At 44.3% G+C, this 21,346-nt stretch overlaps 1 protein-coding gene across 4 annotated transcripts in view; it reads left to right on the top strand.

Moving 5' to 3' along the window:
- The window catches only part of Drp2 (dystrophin related protein 2), a 45,623-nt gene extending 25,094 nt beyond the window's left edge, over positions 1-20,529 (top strand). The window contains exons 8-22 of one of the 4 annotated variants that reach the window (XM_074062313.1): positions 1,071-1,131; positions 1,429-1,490; positions 3,685-3,759; positions 4,653-4,854; positions 5,076-5,161; positions 7,102-7,259; positions 7,601-7,767; positions 9,341-9,452; positions 11,029-11,165; positions 11,476-11,541; positions 11,809-11,874; positions 12,610-12,753; positions 14,313-14,550; positions 15,714-15,834; positions 16,161-20,529. In XM_074062313.1, the coding sequence (XP_073918414.1) occupies positions 1,071-1,131; positions 1,429-1,490; positions 3,685-3,759; positions 4,653-4,854; positions 5,076-5,161; positions 7,102-7,259; positions 7,601-7,767; positions 9,341-9,452; positions 11,029-11,165; positions 11,476-11,541; positions 11,809-11,874; positions 12,610-12,753; positions 14,313-14,550; positions 15,714-15,834; positions 16,161-16,285 (1,820 nt within the window). In that variant the 3' untranslated portion in view covers positions 16,286-20,529. The remainder of the gene's footprint in view (positions 1-1,070; positions 1,132-1,428; positions 1,491-3,684; positions 3,760-4,652; positions 4,855-5,075; positions 5,162-7,101; positions 7,260-7,600; positions 7,768-9,340; positions 9,453-11,028; positions 11,166-11,475; positions 11,542-11,808; positions 11,875-12,609; positions 12,754-14,312; positions 14,551-15,713; positions 15,835-16,160) is intronic. The other 3 variants (XM_074062312.1, XM_074062311.1, XM_074062310.1) reach the window with 3 other exon arrangements.
- Positions 20,530-21,346: the final 817 nt, after the last annotated feature.

The raw sequence follows: 21,346 nt of genomic DNA, 5'->3' as shown, positions 1-21,346 counted from the left end.
TACAAGAAGTGAAAGAAATGCAGAGAAAAGAGCATTCCAGGCAACAATTCCAGCTCCTTATAGCAGGGCATGCTGAGGACCAGCAAGGAGGCCCAGGTAAAAGAGAGCAAAGAGAGGAAGAGCAGGGCGGCCAGAGCACACAGGGTCTTGCAGGTGAAAGTAAGAACTTCAGATTTTCTTCCAAATAGAAAACAAAACATTTGACAGGATTTGAGGTGAAAGATGGTATGATGTATGTTTCAATGTAGTATTAAGAACAGATTGTTGGGGGCAAGAGTGGGAGCTGGGAGAACTGTTAGAGACACATTGCAATAATCCAGGTGCAAAGTGATGGTTCAGACAAGGGGTTGGCAGTGGAGATGGTGAGATTATACAGAAAGGAAAATTAGATATGCACAAAAAGCATCAGCATAGTATCTGGCACTTAGTAGGCCCTCAATAAATGTTAACCATAGGTAACATTATTGCTATTATAATCAGTAGCATGAAGCTTACCTGCAGAGGGTTCTTGTACTCAAGGGAACTGCAGTGAGCAGGTTAGCCAGGTAACATGAGCCTCTCCTGGAAGATAAAGACATAGGACTGAGAGAGGCATGAGTTTTCAGAGTTCCTCGTGAGACAGGAATAGGCAATACCAGTCCTCTTTGTCCCATAGGGCTAAAAAGGTTGGCCTCTAGGGGAAGGGCTTCCAGCACCATGAGCAAAGTATACTTCATATCCATAGGAGGAATCCAACTCCCTGCAGCTGAATAGGTAGAAATGGCAGCCTACTCAGAGAGAAGAATGTTAGGGTGGCCAAGGCCAAATATTTCTGTTCATACTCTAGCCATGTCTCTCACATGTCAGAGCATGAGTGACAAGCTCTTCCCTTTCCCTTGATCTAACATCAGAGAGAGAGCAGTGTGTTTATTAGAAGTGTTTATCCCACCTTCAAGGGCTGTTAAAAACTGGCAGTGAGGGTCAGCTATCTCCTTTGAGACTTGACTACCTTTTTGGGAGGATGGAGAGGGGAATGGCCAGGAGGCCAGAAGCATGTTCACTGCCAACTTTGTTTCTTTTCTCCTTACTAGCCTCTGTCCAGGTTCCCTGGGAAAGAGCAATTTCACCCAATAAAGTTCCCTACTACATCAAGTGAGTAATCAGAATCAGAAGTGGGTCAGTCACTTGCCTACCCTATCCCTTGCCTGTCTTTTTGCTACCTATCCCTGTCACTTTTTGTTCATTGGGATTCCTTCATCCAGTCCAGTTTTTCTTCCTACTCATCTTGGGAACTCAAGATTCTACCTGAATAAAGGTGAACTTTTGTGCTTCGGGATCTTCAGAGTTCACCCTTGCATCCTGTGGCTTCTTGCATCCAACCAATTAGTGTACACACATGGGGCTGGGTGAGGGTTTGGGTGTTGGTACTACTGATGCTGTTGTTTGTAGCCACCAGGCTCAGACCACATGCTGGGACCATCCCAAGATGACTGAGTTATATCAAACTCTAGGTAAGAATGTGGGGTTCCTATATAGGGTGGGGATCTGTACAGTTGCCTTTGTCATATAATGTCCCTCAATAAATGAATGAATGAAGAAAATATGTTATAAATACACAGTGAAATACTCGTTAGCCTTAAAAACACAACATTTGTGACAACGTGGATGAACCTGAAGGACAGAACATTATGCTAAGTGAAATAAGCACAGAAAGGCAAATACTGCATGCTCCCACTTAGATAAGGAATCTAAAATAGCTAAATTCGTGGAACCAGAGAGTAGAATGGTGGTTGTCAAGGGCTAGTGGGAGGAGAAAATGGGGAGATATTCTTCAAAGGCTCCAAAGGTTTTTTTTGGCTGCACTGGGGTTTGAACTCAGGGTGTCATGCTTGCTAGGCAAGCACTCTACCACTTGAGTCACTCTACCATCCCTCTTTTGTGATTTTTTTCAAGATGGAGGCAGTCTCACAACTATTTACCTGGGGCTGGCTTTGAACCATTATCCTCTTGGATCTCTGCCTCCTGAGTAGCTAGGATTGTAGGTGTGAGCTGCAGGAGCCTGGTTAAAGGCTACAAAGTTTCAATTATACAGATGAATAAGTCCTAGAGTTCTACCTTACAGCACAGCACTCATACTTAATGCTGGTTTGGTTTGGTTTGAGTTTGGGATTTGTTTTTGAAGTACTGGAGTTTGAATTCAAGGCCTTGCACCCATTCTACCACTTCAGCCCTTTTTGCTTTTAAGTATTTTTCAGATAGGATCTCACATTTTCTGCCCAAGGCCAGCCTGGACTACAATCCATCTACCTATGGCCTCCCACATAGCTGAGATCACAGGTGCATACAACCATACCCAACTTATTGGTTGATATGGGGCCTCACTAACTTCTTCCCTGGACTGGGCTCGAACCATGATCCTCCCAATCTCTGCCTCCTGAGTAGCTGGGATTACAGGCGTGTACCACCATGCCTGACCAACAGTACTGTTTTTATACTTAAAATTTTACTGAAAGGTAGATCTTACACTAAAGGTTCATATCATCCACACAGAAATAATAATCATAACAAGTAAGAAGATGGGAAGAAACTGCTGGAGGTGTTGGATGGGTTTATGACATAGATTGTAGTGATGGTCTCGTGGTGTATACTTCTCTACAAATTCTCCAGGTTGTATACATTAAATCTGTACAGCTTTCTGACTGTGAGTTATACCTCAGTAAAATGGTTTAAAGAAAGGAGCAGAAGGGAATCTCAGGAAGCACATGGGTTGGAAATGAGTGCCTATCCTTTCTCTTAAGGCCTTCTCCAAAGCCTTCCTTTCTCCCCTGCACTTTCCTCAATTGGAGGCTCCAGAATTCCCCTCAGACCATTTTATCATCACATTAGGGAAATATACTAGTAGATGTGAAGCCTAATCTGCTTTGAAAGATACTGTCCATGCTATAGTGGCTGTGAAGCTTGTGTGCCTTATCTTATTCTACAAAGAGAAACTCACCATTATTTTGCAAATTTTATCCATGTTGATGCATGTGACCATAGTTCATTTTCACTGCTGTAGAGCATACCATTGGATAAACAGTTTCTTCATCCATTCTATTGTTGATGGACACATGGGATGCTAGTTTGGGGCTCAAAAGAACAATACTGTTGAGGAGTTCTGGTGCATGCCTTCTGGTGCATGTGATCAAGGGTTTCTACAGGGCACGATTTTAGTCGCAGGTCATAACATCATCTCAGTGTGTTGTGACAAGCTTTAAAAAAAACCAAACTGAAATAGACTAGGAAATATCAATGTGCAACAGACCTTTAACAAGAGTCAGATTTGATATTAATTTTATGGTTTTTTTGTTATTGAATCTAGCAAAGAATCACTTTCTGAAATGTGTATATGTAGACTGGGTCATGATATAAAACGAATTTCTTACTATGAGTCTTGATCAAAAAATGTTTGCAAATTACCACTGTGGGTTGTATAGCTGGCTAGGTGGTAGGATACCCGAATGTTCCATTTTCCTAGGTGATCCCAAGTTGTTTTTCAAGATGATTATATTAGTTCACACTTCCACTGGCAGCTCATACACATCCAGTTGACACCTGCTACTGTCAGACTTCTATTTTTTGTCAATCTGGTGGGTGTAAAATGGTATCTTGTGGTTCTAATTTGCATTTCCCTAATCTGAGTCGGTCTCTTTCCATTCTTTGCAGCTGATCTGAACAACATTAAGTTCTCAGCTTACCGCACTGCCATGAAGCTCCGTAGAGTGCAGAAGGCCCTGCGCCGTATGTCTCCCGCTGCGCTTCCCTCTGGCTTGCACTCCCATCCTCCTGTTTCTGACCCATCTGCTTTTGCCCACTGGCATTCTAGCTTGGTCAGGGTTGTTGATTGGTTTTGTGGGAGCTCTTCAAAGGTTGGGAAATGCTGCCTGTATACACCTGCTCTTTCTAAGTTTCTTTCATTCACCTCAAAGCACCGATTTGTTTCTAAATTAACCTCACAGCTATCCAACACCTTGTCTCTTTTCCCTGCTCAACATGGGTAATAAAGCAACTGCTTCGTGGTAGGAAATATCCCAGCTCATGCTTTGTCCTCTTGGGATTATTGGATGTAGCAGTAGAACTGTTGAAGTAAATGTCAGTGGTTGGGGGGTCAGCATGGCTGCAGGTGTATTGTCCTTTCTCAAGGGCCCTGTTCATTTATACTTTCTGGTCCAGGCACATCTGGCTAGGCTGATTTAGCATTGGAACTAATTAAAAATGCCCTTCTGATGTATGTCACATTAACCTAACCATACCTGAGCTTTCCAGCCAGTATCTAAGTTCTCAAAACAAGGTTCATGGACAGATCTATTTATGGTTAAAACTTATATAACAGAGAAACTTACAATGGGATATGATCCACTGGGGTCAATACAATGTGGAAGGTGAGTTTATTCACATGTCAACATCTTCTCAAAACTGATGTCAAAGAACAATTGGGTAATTTGGGGGACTTTTTGCTGCCTTTCCCTTCCTTAGGCTGAGGGTCTTGGTAAAGGACAAACTTATACCATATTTGTAAATTGTTGGTTTGGAAATTGAGTCTAATTTGGGGATGCTGGTGGCCTTATCTCTTTGTCAAATCCCTGGGATTCTACTTTTGGTTATATTCGTTTCTTCTCTCATTTCCTTTTTAGTGGATCTGGTAACTTTAACTACAGCCCTGGAGATCTTCAATGAGCACGATCTGCAGGCCAGTGAGCATGTGATGGACGTGGTGGAGGTCATTCACTGCCTGACTGCCTTGTATGAACGACTGGAAGAAGAAAGAGGCATTCTGGTCAACGTGCCACTATGTGTAGATATGAGCCTCAACTGGCTGCTCAATGTTTTTGATAGGTAAAAACTTTTGGTTCTGACAACTTCCAGGATAAATTCAATGGGACAACTCCCGTGGCCTTGGTGGGAAGGATTTGCTCCCATGGTGAACTTGGACCCAGCTCACCTTGGGACATAACTGGCCGGAGTCCTGCGGGGGGTCAACTCAGTGAAGAAAATGACTGCCGAGATGTTAACCCTCTACACATATTCACATTCTCAGTCTCTTCTTTTAAACCTAGTGGTCGCAGTGGAAAGATGCGGGCATTATCCTTTAAGACCGGCATTGCGTGCCTGTGTGGCACAGAAGTGAAGGAAAAACTTCAGTGTGAGTACAACTCCAGAGTCTGAGCCAGGGGACAGGTGTTGCAGGGAAGAGGAAGGGGATTAGATAAGCAGAAGACAGATGCTATAACGTAGCAGAGGGGGACTTGCGCCACCTTATGGTGCTTCTTGGTCCTGACTATTGCGAAGAGTGCATGACAGCCAGTGGCCTACAACTTATTATTCCCACTGTCGTTCTGGGGGTGTTGGTTTCATCTGATCAGAGGCAAGTACTTAGGATCTGCATTGACTTCCTGGGGTACCGAAGGACCTGTTTTTCTCTTTCTACACCTCAAGGCCTATCAGGCTTAGCCCTCTCCAAGTCTTAAGTTCAAATCATATCACACATTCTTCTTGGAGATTTCTCCTGTCATTACATGGTCAGGGAGCAATAATATTGTAATATAATATAATATTCTCTGGGAGGGTATAAAGTATTTACTTTTGTGGTTTTCAACCTCTATGGTTTATGGTATGTTTGCTTTCCATTCTCTCATTCATCTTGTGTTCAGCATTTTGAACTTTTCTGTAACAGCTTTATTAGCTATTGAGTTCTAATGTGTGTTGACTTCTCTACTAAATGGGGTGAATGCTAGGTTAAATTAGATGTGCCCCATGCTTCAAGTAGTTTTCAGCCTAGAGGAGGAGACAGAAGAACACAGAAAACATTTTTGTGTGTGTGAGTAAAGCGGGAGAGTTTATTGAGATAGAAAAGTAGCAAAGAGTAGAGCTCCCAGAGGTGGGAAGGGATCCCAAGTGAGGATGCCCAAGAAGTGACTGTCCGAGGTTTTTATCCATTTTCTTTGGGGCATTGCTCAATCTCTATGCTAATTAGGTATGTAGAAAGCAGCATTCTGGTTGGCTGTGCCTGCGACATTAGAAAACATTTTTAAAAAGTACTAATGAGTCTAATCCAAATGACTAAGGAAATGTGCTATAGTACATCACAGAAGAGCGATGACAGTGGTCTGGGAAAACTTTACAGGGAAGGGAACATTTCCAAGCATGCTCAAGGTTGTGATATATTTATTTTGTCTAATATTCTTTTAAGATGGGGTGTACAGTAGTTATTTAGCTTCAGTTTTCAAGTAAGGAAAGTGCCACGTGGAGAGGTTCATGATTTGCACAAGATTCTACAGCTATTCAGAAATGGATCCAGAACGCCAATCCAGATGTTTTGCTTTCTGCTTCTGTATATTTTCTCGGCCTTAGGTGAGGTATGAAGCAGACAGACAATAATTTCTGGAGGAAGTTTACTAAGGTTGGTCTGGGATTGAAGATGTCCTAGAAGGACCAATACAGTACATATTCAAATATAAGTACCATACCATATTCCACAAGTACTTAGAGGTCACTTTTAGATGACCAGATGCTTTAAATTAGCTCATCTTTTTGAATTACCCACACCAGTGCTTCCTTCCATTTGTGTGGACAATTGAGAAATTATAGTATCATTCTACATGAGCTGCATGAAGCTACCCTCTCCTGAGTGTATGGAAGCCTCAGGCACCCTGCCCCATAGCTCCTCATCTTGTTTCTTGAGGAATCTTTTTTCCCCAGCAGTGTCATTTGTATCTGGCACTGATGTTACACCCAGAGTGCAGGCTCTCTCTGTCTCTCTGTCTCTCTCTCTCTCTCCCTCCCTCCTTTCTTCCTGCTGTCCCAGGAACTCAAGAGAGTGCTCTATATCAAGAGACTGAAACAGAAGGATTACAAGTTCACAGCCAGCCTGGGCAACTTATCTAGACCTTGTCTCAAAAATACAATTAAAAAGATGGCTGAGGATATAGCTCAGTGGTCCTCTTTTCTATTCCCAGTACCTGAAAAAAATCATTAGCTCAGTGAATGAGTTCTTTCCCTGTCTTCTTTTTCTGTTTTTCTCCAATTCTATTCTCTGGCAATTCGTCCATTTGGGTTGGCCATTCTTGATGGTGGGCCCAACAGACCTCTTCAGCCAAGTGGCCAACTCAGGCAGTCAGTGTGACCAACGCCACCTCGGTGTCCTGCTTCATGAGGCCATTCAGGTGCCCCGTCAGCTGGGTGAAGTGGCAGCCTTTGGGGGCAGCAATGTGGAGCCCAGTGTCCGTAGCTGCTTTCGTTTTGTGAGTATGGAACTGCAGAGGGAACGAGGGAGGGACATGAGATGGGAAGGAGGGTGGGAGGAAGGGAAGAAGGACCAAAATCTATGCTTGGGTATGAAGTGCTCAAATGTAAGAGGGTTTGTTGGGAGGGGACACCAGGGCCTAGGGTACTCTGGACTCTATGTTCTCTGAATGCTGTCAGGGAGGGTGCCAGCTCAACTAAGACAGGGCAGAAGATGGACACCTCTGGAGAATGGGCCAACCCAAGCCATTCTGGTTCCCCTGCTTCTCTGATTGTTACCACTCTAGGGACAAGATACTTTGGGCCTCAGTCATTTCCATGGGACTTCTTGTTTCTCTAGAGCACTGGGAAGCCAGTCATTGAAGCTTCCCAGTTCCTGGAATGGGTCAACTTGGAGCCCCAGTCCATGGTATGGCTCGCTGTTCTGCATCGGGTCACTATTGCTGAGCAAGTGAAGCATCAAACGAAGTGCTCTATTTGTAGGCAGTGCCCCATTAAGGGGTTCAGGTAGGGAAAACAATACCCGCTGGGGTGATAATCTTCAAAGATATGTCATGAGACATACAAATCGGATATTCCAAATGGTGCATTAAAAATCATTATATATTTATGGCAAATCTTTTGTGTATTGGTATATATTGTTGTAATCCTTTCTACTGAAGAATGTTTACCTTTTTATAAAATTAGAAATGATGAATTTTTTGTTTTAGTTGTAACATTAAGTAGAATAGGTCTACAAAAATGTACAGTGAATACTATAAGAATACCTATGCACCAAATGGTGTGTCAGCAAATGTCCCACAATCAACTCCCCAGAAAGAAAAAAAGAAGCCTGATCAATATCAGGTCACCTACAGGACATCCCTGAACAGAGATGCACAAATATTTACAGTATTTATACCATGCAGATATAAGTTGAGTTTTCCTAATCCAAAAATCAGAAATCAGGGATGCTCAACCAACAAAGTTTGTGCAAATATGCCAAAATACTAAAAACTCCAAAATCTGAAACTTTTCTGCTCTCAAGCATCTCAAATAAAGATCCTCAACCAGTAAATAGACATAATCTCAAGAGCATAGATAACAGTAAAGAAATTTGGAAGATATGAGTTTTGAATATTTATTTACCTTTACAATATCATTTATTTAATTTTGAGCTTTTATAATTTAATTAGTAAATAATTCCTGTGTTTTACAACTAGCTCAGAAAATCCTTGAAAATTTTAACAACCAACTCTTGACAGCCAGTAGGAATTCGCTCCAGCACGCTGTAGTGTGTACCCACAACCAAGCTTAAAGAATATAACATTATTACAATACATTTGAAGCCTCCCTGATTAATTCTTTCACCTTCCTCCACAGGGATGACCATATCCTGAATTTGTCTTTTATCATAAAACACTCAACATTTTCAGTTTTTAGAACCCTAACATACAACTACCCCTACAAACACCCTGCTTTTTATTAGATAAGCAAATGAGGCACAGAGGTGGGCTATGACTTGCCCAAGTTCACACAGCTAGTTAGTGGTAGATCCATAACCAAATTTTGGATTATCTGACGTCTCTGAGTCTAGGCATTTCACTTTTCTATGCTACTAGGTCTGGGCAGTTTAGCCAGGCTTTGGAAGTATATCTGAAGGATTGTTCTATACTTCTGTAAAAATAGAATTGTTATTACAAAAGAACCTTTGGAAATAATTTTTAGCTAATCTAACCAGAGGTAGTAAAATAAGCTTCCTTTATACTGGAAGTCTAACTTCTCTAAGATACCCAGGAATGTGGACCCTCTTGTGCTACCCTTATTTAGAAAACTATCACAATGATATCTTTACCCATACTCCTCACCCCTACCCCAACCCCTGCCTTTAAAAAGGTTGTTAAGCATTGTTTTTTCTCACACTTCCTGAAAACTAAGCTTGTTGAGGGTTCAGCCACTGCCATGCACAGGAGGTTGAGCATGTCATGACTCCATGCTTCACTCACTTCTATTTTGTGTATATATTTGGATGTCAAGAGGAATAGGTGAGGTCACTATGGCATATTGGATTATCTTTCCTACCATGTCTCTTCTCCACAAGGTACCGGAGTCTGAAACAATTTAACGTGGATATCTGCCAGACCTGCTTCTTGACAGGCAGGGCCAGCAAAGGCAACAAGCTGCATTACCCCATCATGGAGTATTACACGCCGGTACGGAGCCTCTGGGCTGGGCAGGGCAGGCAGCTGTCAGGCACTAGGCTTTGATCCACAGTGTTGGCTCTCTGTATTCTGCACTCCTAGGGGGAACATTTTCAAATGGTCTTGATGATTCACCAGTTTGGGGGATTCAGGCCTCTCTATTCTTCTACCAGAGCTTCTCCCAGTCCAGGGCCACATTTGGCCCAGGATGCTCTTATTCCTTAAAGGGCACTGTTTTGCTGCAGAGAAAAGTCTTGGAAAAGGAACAGAGCAGACAGTTCCAGGGACACTTTCCCTTGCTCACTTGAGTTTTTCCTGGTTGGTTTCCTGTATTGTTCCTGTAGTGCATTGCCTCATTTTTCCCTGCTACTTCATCATTGTTTCTACCCCTTCTATTCAATACCAAAGTCTGAGCTCAAATTAGTTATCTGTCAGGGAGGGGGAAAAGAGATATGTTCTTCAGCTGGGCCTACAAATTCCACTTGGTTTTCACTGTCAGCTGTGTCCTTCACAGCCACTGGAGCCCAGGTTGATCAGAATCCCTGAAATCCAGCCACAGAATTGTTCTAGTACTGTGTTTAAGACTTAGGTCAGCGCTGGGAACATGGATCAAGTGGCAGAGCACGTGCCTCACAGGTGCAAGGCCCTGCGTTCAAATCCCAGTATCACCAAAAAGAAATGGCTCAATGTGTAGCTTCATGAGCTGACAATACTCTCTAAATTTCTTTATCCTGTTCTGTCCCCACAGAGTCTCCCACCCAAGCACATCCCCAGGTCCCTCCACCCTGGCTCGCTCTCACCTCCCGTCTTTCAACCCATTTCCCCACAGTCCATCTTTCCACACTTTCATCTCTTCTTCAAATTCTGTTGGAATAAGAACACAAATGACCCAGTGGGAGCAGGGGCCATGCCCTTTACTTTCCCTTTATTATGATTTTTAAAGAAAGAATTATAAAAGTCAAACACAGAACACTGGTTGGAGATGGTAAGCTGTTAATCCACTGCCTTCTATTCATCTTCTACATTCTTAGAATTTATGGAAAAGATACTTTAAAAATTAACAAATAAATGCTCATTGTAAAAGATTCAAATTGCACAGATAGCAATTTTCAAGTATAAAATGAAAGTTTATCTACCTCATTTCTCACCCTGGCTTCCACTCCTGCAGTCCAATATTCCAGAGACAACCAGTGTTCAGAGTTCGGCATGAATCCTTTTAGACCTTTTTCTAGGAGCAGAGTGTGATAGGTTTGAATAAGAGTGGTGTATCAAGCTGGGTGTGGTGGTTCATTTCTGTAATCCCAGCTTTTAGGGATGTGGAAGCAGGAGGATCACAAATTTGAGGCCAATCAAGGCAGAGTTAGCGAGACCCTATCTTAAAAACAAAACACAAAAGAAAAGGGCTGGGGATGTGACTCAAGTGGTAGACTACTTGCCTAGCAAGTGCAAGGCCCTGGGTTCAATTCCCAGTACCACAAAAGAAAGAGTGGGGTACCAGTCACACTCTCTGCTCTTGTGGAAGCAGCCACAACTTCTCAGAATATCTGGAAGCCACTGGGATGAGTCCCTCTGTCCTGTATCCCCCCAGACTACATCCAGTGAGAACATGAGGGACTTTGCTACAACCTTAAAGAACAAATTCCGCTCAAAGCATTACTTCAGCAAACACCCTCAGCGAGGTTATCTGCCTGTGCAATCAGTGCTGGAGGCTGACTGCAGTGAAACGTGAGTACCAGTGGCTGAGCAGGGGCTGCGGGTGGCTTGGTGAGCCTCTGTACGTGCTGTGACGGGGCTGAGTCCCAGGTGGGCTAGGGAAGCATTCCAGGGTAAATCCCACCAGCCACAGGGCAGTTCAGCTTGGGTCTGACTGAGACTCTGGCCTGAGAAATAGACCAGAATCGTCTCTGTATCTTGTTACTGTCAGCTCTTGCCCATCTCCACAGTGTGGGAGATGGAGGTGGTAGAGGAGCTGAGAACACAGGTTGTGCAGCTGCCCAGTTCTTTGGTCCTCTGAGTTTCTGTTGCTTTTTTCCAGGCCAGCTTCTTCCCCGATGTTGCCACATGCTGACACACACTCTCGCATTGAGCATTTTGCCAGCAGGTACCAGCAGGGTTTTGGGGGGTTGGATGAAGAGGGTCGTAGGAAGTCCAAGAGCAAGGAGTTTTCAGTCAGGAGAAGGAGAATTGAGTCAGGGCCAAGCAATGTGCACAGTAGGATTAGCAGAGGCCAGCAAGGCTCAACACTTGGTGGGGGTGGGAGGTGTTGAGGAAGCTCCCAATGCCAGTGATCCTATTGTGGGATTGGAGTGCTTGAGATGAAACAGGCCCCATAGCCTGTTTCCCTCCTGTTTCTTCTCTTTCTTTCCAGGCTTGCTGAGATGGAAAGTCAGAATTGTTCCTTCTTTAATGACAGCCTGTCACCAGATGACAGCATGTGAGTTTTCATAGCTGTTAATTTTCCAGAAATAGTTCTCCTTGGGATCCTTCTATCATTATTTGGGAAGAGTATAGCCTCGAGGGGATGGGAGTATGATGGTTAGGGTAACTGACTCCCTAAAGAAGGCAGGCTGCTTCCTGGGCACCATGTTTAGTAAGAGAACCAGTCTTTCCCTCAGCTGAGCTGGGGAATGCCATCCGCCCAGGCTTTTGATGCCCAACTTTGAGGGATAAAGGATATGTCCTCATCTAAAGTTGCAGAAAGGAGCTATTGTGCTCAGATACCAAAGCCCCATCTTGTGCCACACCAGCTTGACTGAAGTATGGCCAAAGAGACTCCCTGGTGCTGTAGCCCAGGGAAGGCATCTCTAAGGAGGTCCCTGGCCTGCTCAGATGGCCTAGGAGCACCTGGCTACATGGATCAGTCTGGTCCTGGCTGGGACTTAGATTCCTCTGGGAAGTGAGTAAGCAAGGTTGGGTAGAGGGGGAAAATAACACTAGTGAGCTATAGAACCCAGAAACCCCAGCATCCTGGAAATCTCTCAGTATCCCAAACCACAGCCACTACCACCTTTGAACACTTACATCCCTCCCAAGCCTGAACTTGTGGCATTTTTCTCTGTATGTGACTTAAAAGTGAATCCTTTAGCACGCATCTCCTGTGGTCTGAGCTGGGAGCTGTTTCTCTGTCCAACACTTGGCTACCTCCTTTCTTCTCCCCACACCCATGCAGAGATGAGGACCAGTACCTGTTGCGGCACTCCAGCCCCATCACAGACAGGGAAGCAGCGTTTGGACAGCAGGCTCCGTGCAGCATGGCCACAGAAAGCAAGGGGGAACTAGAGAAGATCCTGGCCCACTTAGAAGATGAGAACCGGTGGGTGTGGCCATGGCACAAATGAGTTTGGGTTCTAGAGGCCGAAGGCTTGAATTTAAGTCCTGGCACTTCCATATATTAGCTGTGTAACCTTGAACAAATTACTTATATTCTGTGATCCTCCATTTCTTCTTCTGAAAATGGGGATAATGATAATCATATGAAACAGGGTCACCTGTGAAGACCAAATGAGCTCAGGCACACAATGTGCTAGGGTTCAATAAATGCTAGCTCTTAGAATACTTATTTGAGTCCTTTAAATGTAACCCCAATTTTTCCAAGCACCTACTAGATACAAGCAGAGAAAATACCAACAGAATACAGAGGAGAGTGTACAGAGGAGAGTATAACATGTCCCTGCTTTCAAAGAACTTTCTGTGCTGGAAGTAGAAAGAGATATTTATCACCTAGTTAAACTGTTCCAGAGGACTATGACATTACATACAACAGTTGAGGACTGGAAGAGAGAAAGTGAAGATTACAGGGATGACATTAATCTTCATAAAGTGGGGGTGGCAGCAATGGTCTGGGGAAGGTTCAAGTCAATTTAAGGGAGTGAAGAAGAATGCGCGGTACCTCTTAGAGCATTACTTCTCAAGCAGAGGCGTGGACACGAGTCACTTGGGAAGCTTGGGAAAATGCAAATTCTGATCCTTGGCCAGGGGCTCAGTTTCTGTGTTTCTAACCATCTGCCTGGAGATATCCGTGTCACTTGGAATGGAAACTCTTTAGAACAGTGCTCCTCAGAGTGCAAAGTGTTTGTCACCAGTCCAGGAAAGATAAATATGGAAAGTAAGCTTTTAGAAACTTTTCTATCAATTTGACATCACCATGACATCTAATCACATCATCAGTGGATCCATCATATTTAATAGGATAGAAACTAATTTGAGTTGTTGAACTTCTGGTGGGTGTGTGTGGGGCTAACTAAGTGGGAAAAAAAAACTCTGGTTTCTCACTGGGAACAGTTTGAGAAACCCTGCATTAGAACAGCAGGGAGCAGGCCCTGGGAACTGTTGGGCACACAGTGATTTTGTTCTGTTGCTGAAAACATGATGTCCCCCAAAGTAGGCTATCTCTTTGGAATCCTTCTCCTTGATGGCCCAGCATGGGCATTCAAAGTGGGCTAAACAGGAGGGCTATGGAGAGAAGAGAAGATGGGTGATTTCTTGTTTGTGTTACGTCTTCCCCCGGATTCCAAAAATCTCAAACTGGAGTAGGTGAATCATTGGACCTAATGCCTCTTTTATTTGTACACCATGTTTCTGCCTGATTTGAAGGTCACAATTAATCCGTGCAGCAGCACATCAAAGCCCTAAGACATTTCTTATGTGAAATGTCAGCTCTCCCTGCTCTGAGGTCTCAGGATAGCAGAGTAAGTGACATACGTGCTGGAAAGGAAGTGGATGTTGCCATTCAAACAGAGCATGGCTCGGGTGGGGGAGTGGGCTGAGAGAGCACAGGGATTCCTCACTCCTGGGAATGAGGGGACATCTAAGATCTGAATAGTTAGTTGGGCCTGTTAGAGCCATAGGTATTAGCTTCTTTGTCCCTGGCAGGATTCTCCAGGGAGAGCTGAGACGTCTGAAGTGGCAGCATGAGGAGGCAGCTGAGGCCCCCACCCTGACTGAGGGCTCCACTGAGACTGCACAGGACCACCGCAATGAGGAGCTTCTGGCTGAAGCCAGGATCCTCCGACAGCACAAGAGCCGCCTAGAGACACGCATGCAGATTCTTGAAGACCACAACAAGCAACTAGAGTCCCAGCTGCAGCGCTTGAGGGAATTGCTCCTGCAGGTGAAGTTGGAGACAGAAAGAACTAGGGCAGGCCTGGACACAGTGGGGAAGGTTGGAGAGCTGGTGGGGGAGGTGCAGCAAAGAGGAGAAAACAAAGAGCTCACTGGCTGTGACTGTCAGGTGATTTCCTGAAGCGAACTGGGTTGGCAGTTGGGGAGGGCAGAGGAAGGAAGAGACTAGTATGGACATGTCCTTAGCCAATTCTCTTCCTCCTCACTTCCACACCATTCTTGTGGTCACTCTCAAGCTACTGAGGAGCTGGGGGTAGAGGGAGGACTTCTGAGGTCTCACTTCTTCACAACCCATCAGAATCTGCAACTGATAGAACAAACTAAAAAATCATCCAAAAAATGTTGATTTTGCCAGTATGGCATCTGCTAGAAAGAAGTAGGATTGGATGTTTGAAAAGAAAAAAATTTGCATTAAAGGGGTCTTGTTACTTTTTATCCCTTTCTTCTCTGGGAGGTAGCAGAGCTCAGAAGTTAGACAGTCCTGGGTTTGAATATGGCTTTGCCAGTTAGTGACTGCAGGGTATAAGGAAAGTTACTTAACCTTATTCAGCCTCACTTTCCTCTCTTGTAAAACACGGACAATAACAATGCCTATAGCATAGAACTGTGGTCAACAAAATGAGATAATGGATTTATAGTTTAGAATGATATCATGAATATAGTACAGTCTTCATAAATGTTGCCCATTATTGTCATTATATGTAGCAGGCAATAGCACCCACTTCCCACTACCCGTTCTCCAGATCCTCCAAAGGACAATCTCTAAATGAATTTCTGGAGATGTCTAACACATGCTGTTACATCATGAACCAAGGATCAGGTGTGCAACTCTACACTTTCAGAGAAAATTAGGTTCTGAATAGGTTAATTATAGCTGAAATGACAGCAAGAGACCTTTAGGTACATTGTCAGAAGAATTGGAGGCCTTTGACACATATTGCCAAAGGAAGAAGGTAAATGGTAATTGAGTAGTCTAAGAAGTTTTCTAAAAGGTGAGGCTACTGTTGGGGACAATATCAGAAGCTTCTTAAAGTCCAGGGGCAAAGATTATAGTATAGGCATGTGGTCTTCAGGATCCCTTTTAAACTTGGGAGTCTGTCAAAGTAGCACCCGGAAGGCAAAACCACTTAAATCATGCCTTACCTCTTGTAGCCACCCACAGAGTCAGATGGTAATGGCTCTGCAGGCTCGTCCCTAGCTTCCTCTCCACAGCAGTCAGAAGGCAGTCACCCCCGGGAGAAAGGACAGACTACTCCAGACACTGAGGCAGCAGGTAAGTTCCCCAGCCCTCCTATCCCCTTCCTCCATGGGTTTGTCCTGCCCTAGATTTCCTACCCAAGGTTCTGCTAGGACTGGTGGGACTAGTTTCTCCTCTTGACTTTGAGCTTAGGGTGAGGGATGATTGGTTTATTGACTGGTTCACTCATCTTTCTTCTAAAAATATGTAGTGAGGACCTCCTATGTACTAGTTTGTCATTGTAATGGGAAGCACACATTCTTTGGGTCTGCCCTTCAGCTGACAGCACCCTACCTTGGCCTCTTAAATTCATATAAATGAGTCTCAAGTTATTACTTTCCCAAATCTCTCTTCCAACTCAGATGATGTGGGATCAAAGAGCCAGGATGTCAGCCTGTGCTTGGAGGACATCATGGAGAAGCTCCGCCATGCCTTCCCCAGTGTGCGAAGCTCTGATCTGACTGCCAACACCTTGCTGGCCTCTTGATGGAGCCAGATCCCCATCCTGTAGTCCATAGTCCTCTCCTGGTTCTGGTTAAAGCCTTCGTCCTCAGCCTTCATCCAACCTTTCCAATCTCCATGGGCTCTGCATTCCTTAACCAGAGTAATTTGGCCTCCCGGCAGCAGCAGGGAATGTGGTTGTATGTGAGGTGGGTGTGGTGGGAGAGGGCAGGGGAAGGAGAGACATGATTCCACTGACTCTAGAAATGTCCCCTTTAATCCTCAAGTTTGAGACCTGTCCCTTATGTGCCCTGCTATTGCAGCCCAGGCAAATGTCCCTTGGCCATTCAAAGGGGAGCAGAGAAGCTGCCTTGCAGAACTAAAAAGTGCCCATGGGCCCCTTTCTCTTCTCTATGGAATCATGGACAAGGAGAAGCCTAATGAGTCCAGGGTGCCAGTATTATGAATCCACAGAGGTTATCCTTACTCTAGCTCAATTCAAAGAGGCAAAAAGGAATCCCCGAGACCCCCTCCAAAGTGCTCCTGAAGAAGTCTGGGCAGTATGTGTCCTATTACTTCAGCTTTGGGGCATAGCTCTAGCTTTTAGAATTCTTCCTACATATTATTTCCTTCTCAAATATCTCCAGTTCCTTCTTGACAATCCCTGGCAGACCTTTCTTGAGGGGGCAAGAGTTTTTTCTGGTCCCTCCTTCTACCTTACGTTTGGAAACATTCAAGAAATACTTATGGGCCGAGAATTTTTCCCTGATTCTCCTGTTTCCTGAAGGCCTCAGCATCCCAAAAGACCCACTGAGGTGCTTTGGAAACCCAGCTGAAGCCTCCCTTATACTCTTCTGAGTTTGTCCTCATAGGCCTGGGGGAACAGTGGCAGCTTGTTCAGCAAGGGGTCTTGTTCTCCTTGGGTGAGGAAGGGGAAGCCACCCTCTAGCCTGAAGGAATAAGACTGCCTGACACCCTCCAGGCTGTGACCTTTCTCTATCTTAGGCTGAATTAGGCGAGGTGGCTGATTGCCCCCAGATAATCATAGAGCAGTTGCAAGTGGCCACCCTGAATAGAGGTCCCTTCCTAGGAGCCACTGGCTATTGAATCAGAAAGTTGGGTGCTTTCCACTCAGACAACAGCAAAGCCTTCCTGTGCACAAAACTGTCTTCTAATTCTAGAAGGTGAATATAATTCTAAAACTGAACTAACTCTTCCTAGGCAACATATACCATGATCCCTTTCATCTAGCAACTGTTCAAAGTAGATAGTGGGGGGTGAGAGGAGTGGGCTTGGGAACTTGGAACAGAGTCAGAGTCTACTTAGGCTGCTTTTTACCAAGGGGAGCTTTTTTCCCAGAACCCTGCAATTGACTTAATTTGCCTGAGTTAATCTACATACATATCTATTCTACATACCTACTGTACAACAGTGCTCTCTCAATCTCAACTCACACATTAAATTCTAATACCTCTTGAAGTATTAATGTTCTGCCTTGCTCTTTGTCAGTCTTAGCCTCTGGTTGTAAAGATAGATGCATCATCCTGGCCATTCTCCTAGGATATCTTTCTCCATTGATGTTTGGGGGAGGCTGCCCTCAAGACAGGCAATGGAAGCCCGTGGCCACAGAGGAATCTAACAGGAGAGTCACTGTTCTCTGCTCATTCCAAACCTTGTTCCCTTGAGACTTGGGCCTTGGATAAATTTTCCTGGGCATCTTGAAATAATGGTTCAGGTGCCAAAATAGAGAAGATCCAATCTCTAACCACCCATGCATAAAAGAAGGAACAAAGGCATTTATCAGCCTTAGCCAGGCTAAGACAAAGAATACATCTTCTGGCTCCTTTCAGTTTCTAAGGTCTGGCTCAGAGCCTTAAAGAAAGCAGTGGTGGCCACCAAGATCAGGAGAGAGTGAGACAGAGTGTTGTGTTATAATCAAGCAGTGGCCAATAGAGCAACTTGGGTCCAGAAACCAAGGAATGTCTCCTCCCCCCACAAAAGCACAAGTTCAGGGTGTCAGACCTCAAGTCCCAACATCTGCCTCAGTGTTTGTGAGGTCTCTGGGCAGGAGAACTGGGCATCACATACATGGTAAGCAGGTGGTATAAGCAGGCATCAAACACAGAACCTGGGCATCAGTCAGAGTTGGGCATTTTTGTAGGAGCCTAGATGGTAGGCAGAAATGGGATAGAATTTATTGTGGTACACAGGGCTCAGGAACTTTGAGGCATGCGTTTGCCTAAGCCTTAGGAGGGCAGATATTATGGAACAATCTTTTATCAGGAAAGTCCTTTCTTCAACCCCATACCCCACCCAAGAACTTTTGGGCTACTGAGGGTCTAAGGTAACTTCAGTGGGCCAGGCATGGTAGAGAAGATGTAGATCTTGTTATGTAGGATTTGTGCCGTAGGTGGACGGAAGCAGCAGGTCAAGAGTTGAATTCTCACTAAGAGGGTCACTGACACTTGCCGTCTTGTGTTTACCTGTAATGCCTGAGATGAATGTACTGCTCAAGGATCCATTGACAGTCCACTGCAGCATGTATAGGCAGTTTGTCTGCAGTAAGGTAAATGGATCCTTGGGTATTGTGTATCCACGCTGGGACTTGGGACTGGATTTACCAAAATGTGTTGTATGTTGTTAGGTATTGTTATGTGTCATGTCTCCTAAAGGAGTGCTGTGTAATGTATGGCCCTGTACTGGAAGGTGGTGAATGGAGTTGTTGGGTTGGTAGCCCAAGGTAAACCTTCTGACTTGTGGTATTAGCAACAGTAATAAGGAATGTGAGTGTTTGCTGGAGTTGTTGCCAAATAGTATCAGGGAACAATTAAGACTGACAGGCAATTCATTTTTTCTGGACAAAATTTGATAGAGACCAAAAAGCCATTGCGAGGGTACCTGTGCTTCCATATAGAGATAGTGGATTCATACCAATTGGTAGTTGTTAGGGAAGGCTGATTGGCTGGAGGACATGAGGTTCTAATATGGTTCCCTACAGTGTGTCCACACAGCTGGACATGTGCCCCTCCTTCTGGAATGGAAATCAAGGCTTTCAAGTGCCCATTTCCTTCAAAGCCCAAAGCTGGGGTATATGTTCTTATAGAGAAAGCTGTTTGAATTACTGGCGTTTCAGCAACTGGGCTGGCAGGCTATGGTTAACAGGAGACCATGAGGCCTGGCAAAGGCCAATCCTGGGGAATGTTTTAAGGAATACCCTTATTGCTTGGGGTATGTGTTTAAAAAGGGTTTGGGCTACATGTCCAGTTTTAGACTAAACATTCTTTGAGTTCACATTCTCAATGGCAAAGTCATGGCCTCTGGGACAATTTCTGGTCAGGAATTCTATCCAGTTTCCCTTGACATAGCTGACAGATAACCAAGAATATAGTTTCCAACAGTCCCATGAGAGAAACTGGGTGCACTGCCCTACGGTTATGGAGACTTAGCTCCTCAACTGGGCAGCTCTATCTCTGGTCCTCCCTACCAAAACCTGGTCCTTGGAAGCAAAGAAATACTTCAGCGACTTTCTCATTGTTTTAACACCAATGGCTGTGAGAGAGGGAAAGACTGAAGGACAGAGCTCTGCTCCCCTGTCCATCTCCTACCACAGCTGCCATATTTGGGAAGGGACCTGCTGAATATCCCTGCTGTCCCAAGGGAAGTATTGAGCACAGACTGAAGCTCAAAGAACTGGTCACAAGGGTAAGAATTGGGGAAGGAATTTGGAGAAAGTAACAAGGATGACAAGCAAGTGTAGAAAAGTTTGAGATGAAGGGGCGGGGCTGGGAACAAATTGGTTAACTTTGATTGCCACTCACTGTGGTGCTTTCCCCCTTTATCCTTGATTATGCTTTGAAAAGAATAAATTTGTATTTGTTTACTTTGGTTTCTCTGATTATTCTCTCTGATTCTGATATCCCACATCATTCCCTTCTTTGGGGGTGGGAAGAGAGGCTAGATCAAGAAGCCACAGGACGGACTGGAGGTATGGCTCAAGCGATAGCGTGCCTGCTTTGCAAGCATGAAGCCCTGAGTTCAAATCCCAGTCCCACGAAAAAAAATTATATATAAAAACAAGAACCCACAGAAGTACTGCAAAACATAAGGCTACCAGGTGAGACCAACACCTGCAGGATAAAAAGACGCCCTCTATTGGTCCCATCTGCCACTGCTGCCTGGATTGGTGGACCCTCAAGCTCACCCTTCCCCAAAATTAGCAAGCTATTACCTTACAGAATGAGTTCTATGTAGCAACGGTTCCTAAATATCCTTCTCCTCAATCAGGAGTTTTTAGCCGGGTGCTGGTGGCTCATGCCTGTATTCCTAGCTAGTCAGGAGGCAGAGATCAGGAGGATCACTGTTCAAAGTCAGTCTAGGCAAACAGTTTGCAAGACCCTATCTCGACAAAAACTAATCACAAAAATAGGGCTGGTGAAGTGGCTCACATGGTAAGAGTGCCTGCCTAGCAAATGTAAATCCCTGAGTTCAAACCCAGTGCCACCAAAAATGTAAAAATCAGTAGTTTTTCCACCAACTGAAGCAATATAAGAAAAATCAGGAAACTTCAGTGAGCTTCCATAAATTTATGTTTACTCAATAAAGGTCTATCTTCTATTCTGAGATTATGGCTACATATAATTGGTATCTCAATATCCCTATGAATTGATGGTGATGGTTTTTAATGCCATGTCATGGCAGCATAAAACTCTGTCAGTCCCTCTGCCCCATGACTAATTTCTCTTTTCTCATCAATCCACAGCCACATTGTCTAACAGAAATGTAAGTCACATACATTTTAAGTTTTCTAGCATATTTAAAAAGTAAAAATAAGTGAAACTATTTTTAATATTTTATTTAACCTAATGTATACAAAATACTATCTTTTCAACATGTAATCAGTTTTAATGTTATTATAATTAAACATTACTGAGCTATTTTACATTGTTTTTACTAAGTCTTCAGAATTTCAGGAAGTCAACTGGTGAAAAAACCAGACACCCAGATAGATTCAGACAGTTTGCTAATTATAGAGATAGTTAAGGCAATTAGTAATGCTATCAGCACCCTGGGTCCCTTGTCCCTTATCCCACAAGATAATGCTGAAGCT

This window comes from Castor canadensis, chromosome X (assembly GCF_047511655.1).
Source record: "Castor canadensis chromosome X, mCasCan1.hap1v2, whole genome shotgun sequence".
In the NCBI taxonomy this organism is placed as follows: Eukaryota; Metazoa; Chordata; class Mammalia; order Rodentia; family Castoridae; genus Castor; species Castor canadensis.
The sequence above is the reverse complement of the archived record's forward strand: the minus strand, read 5'-3'. Positions and strand labels throughout refer to the sequence as shown.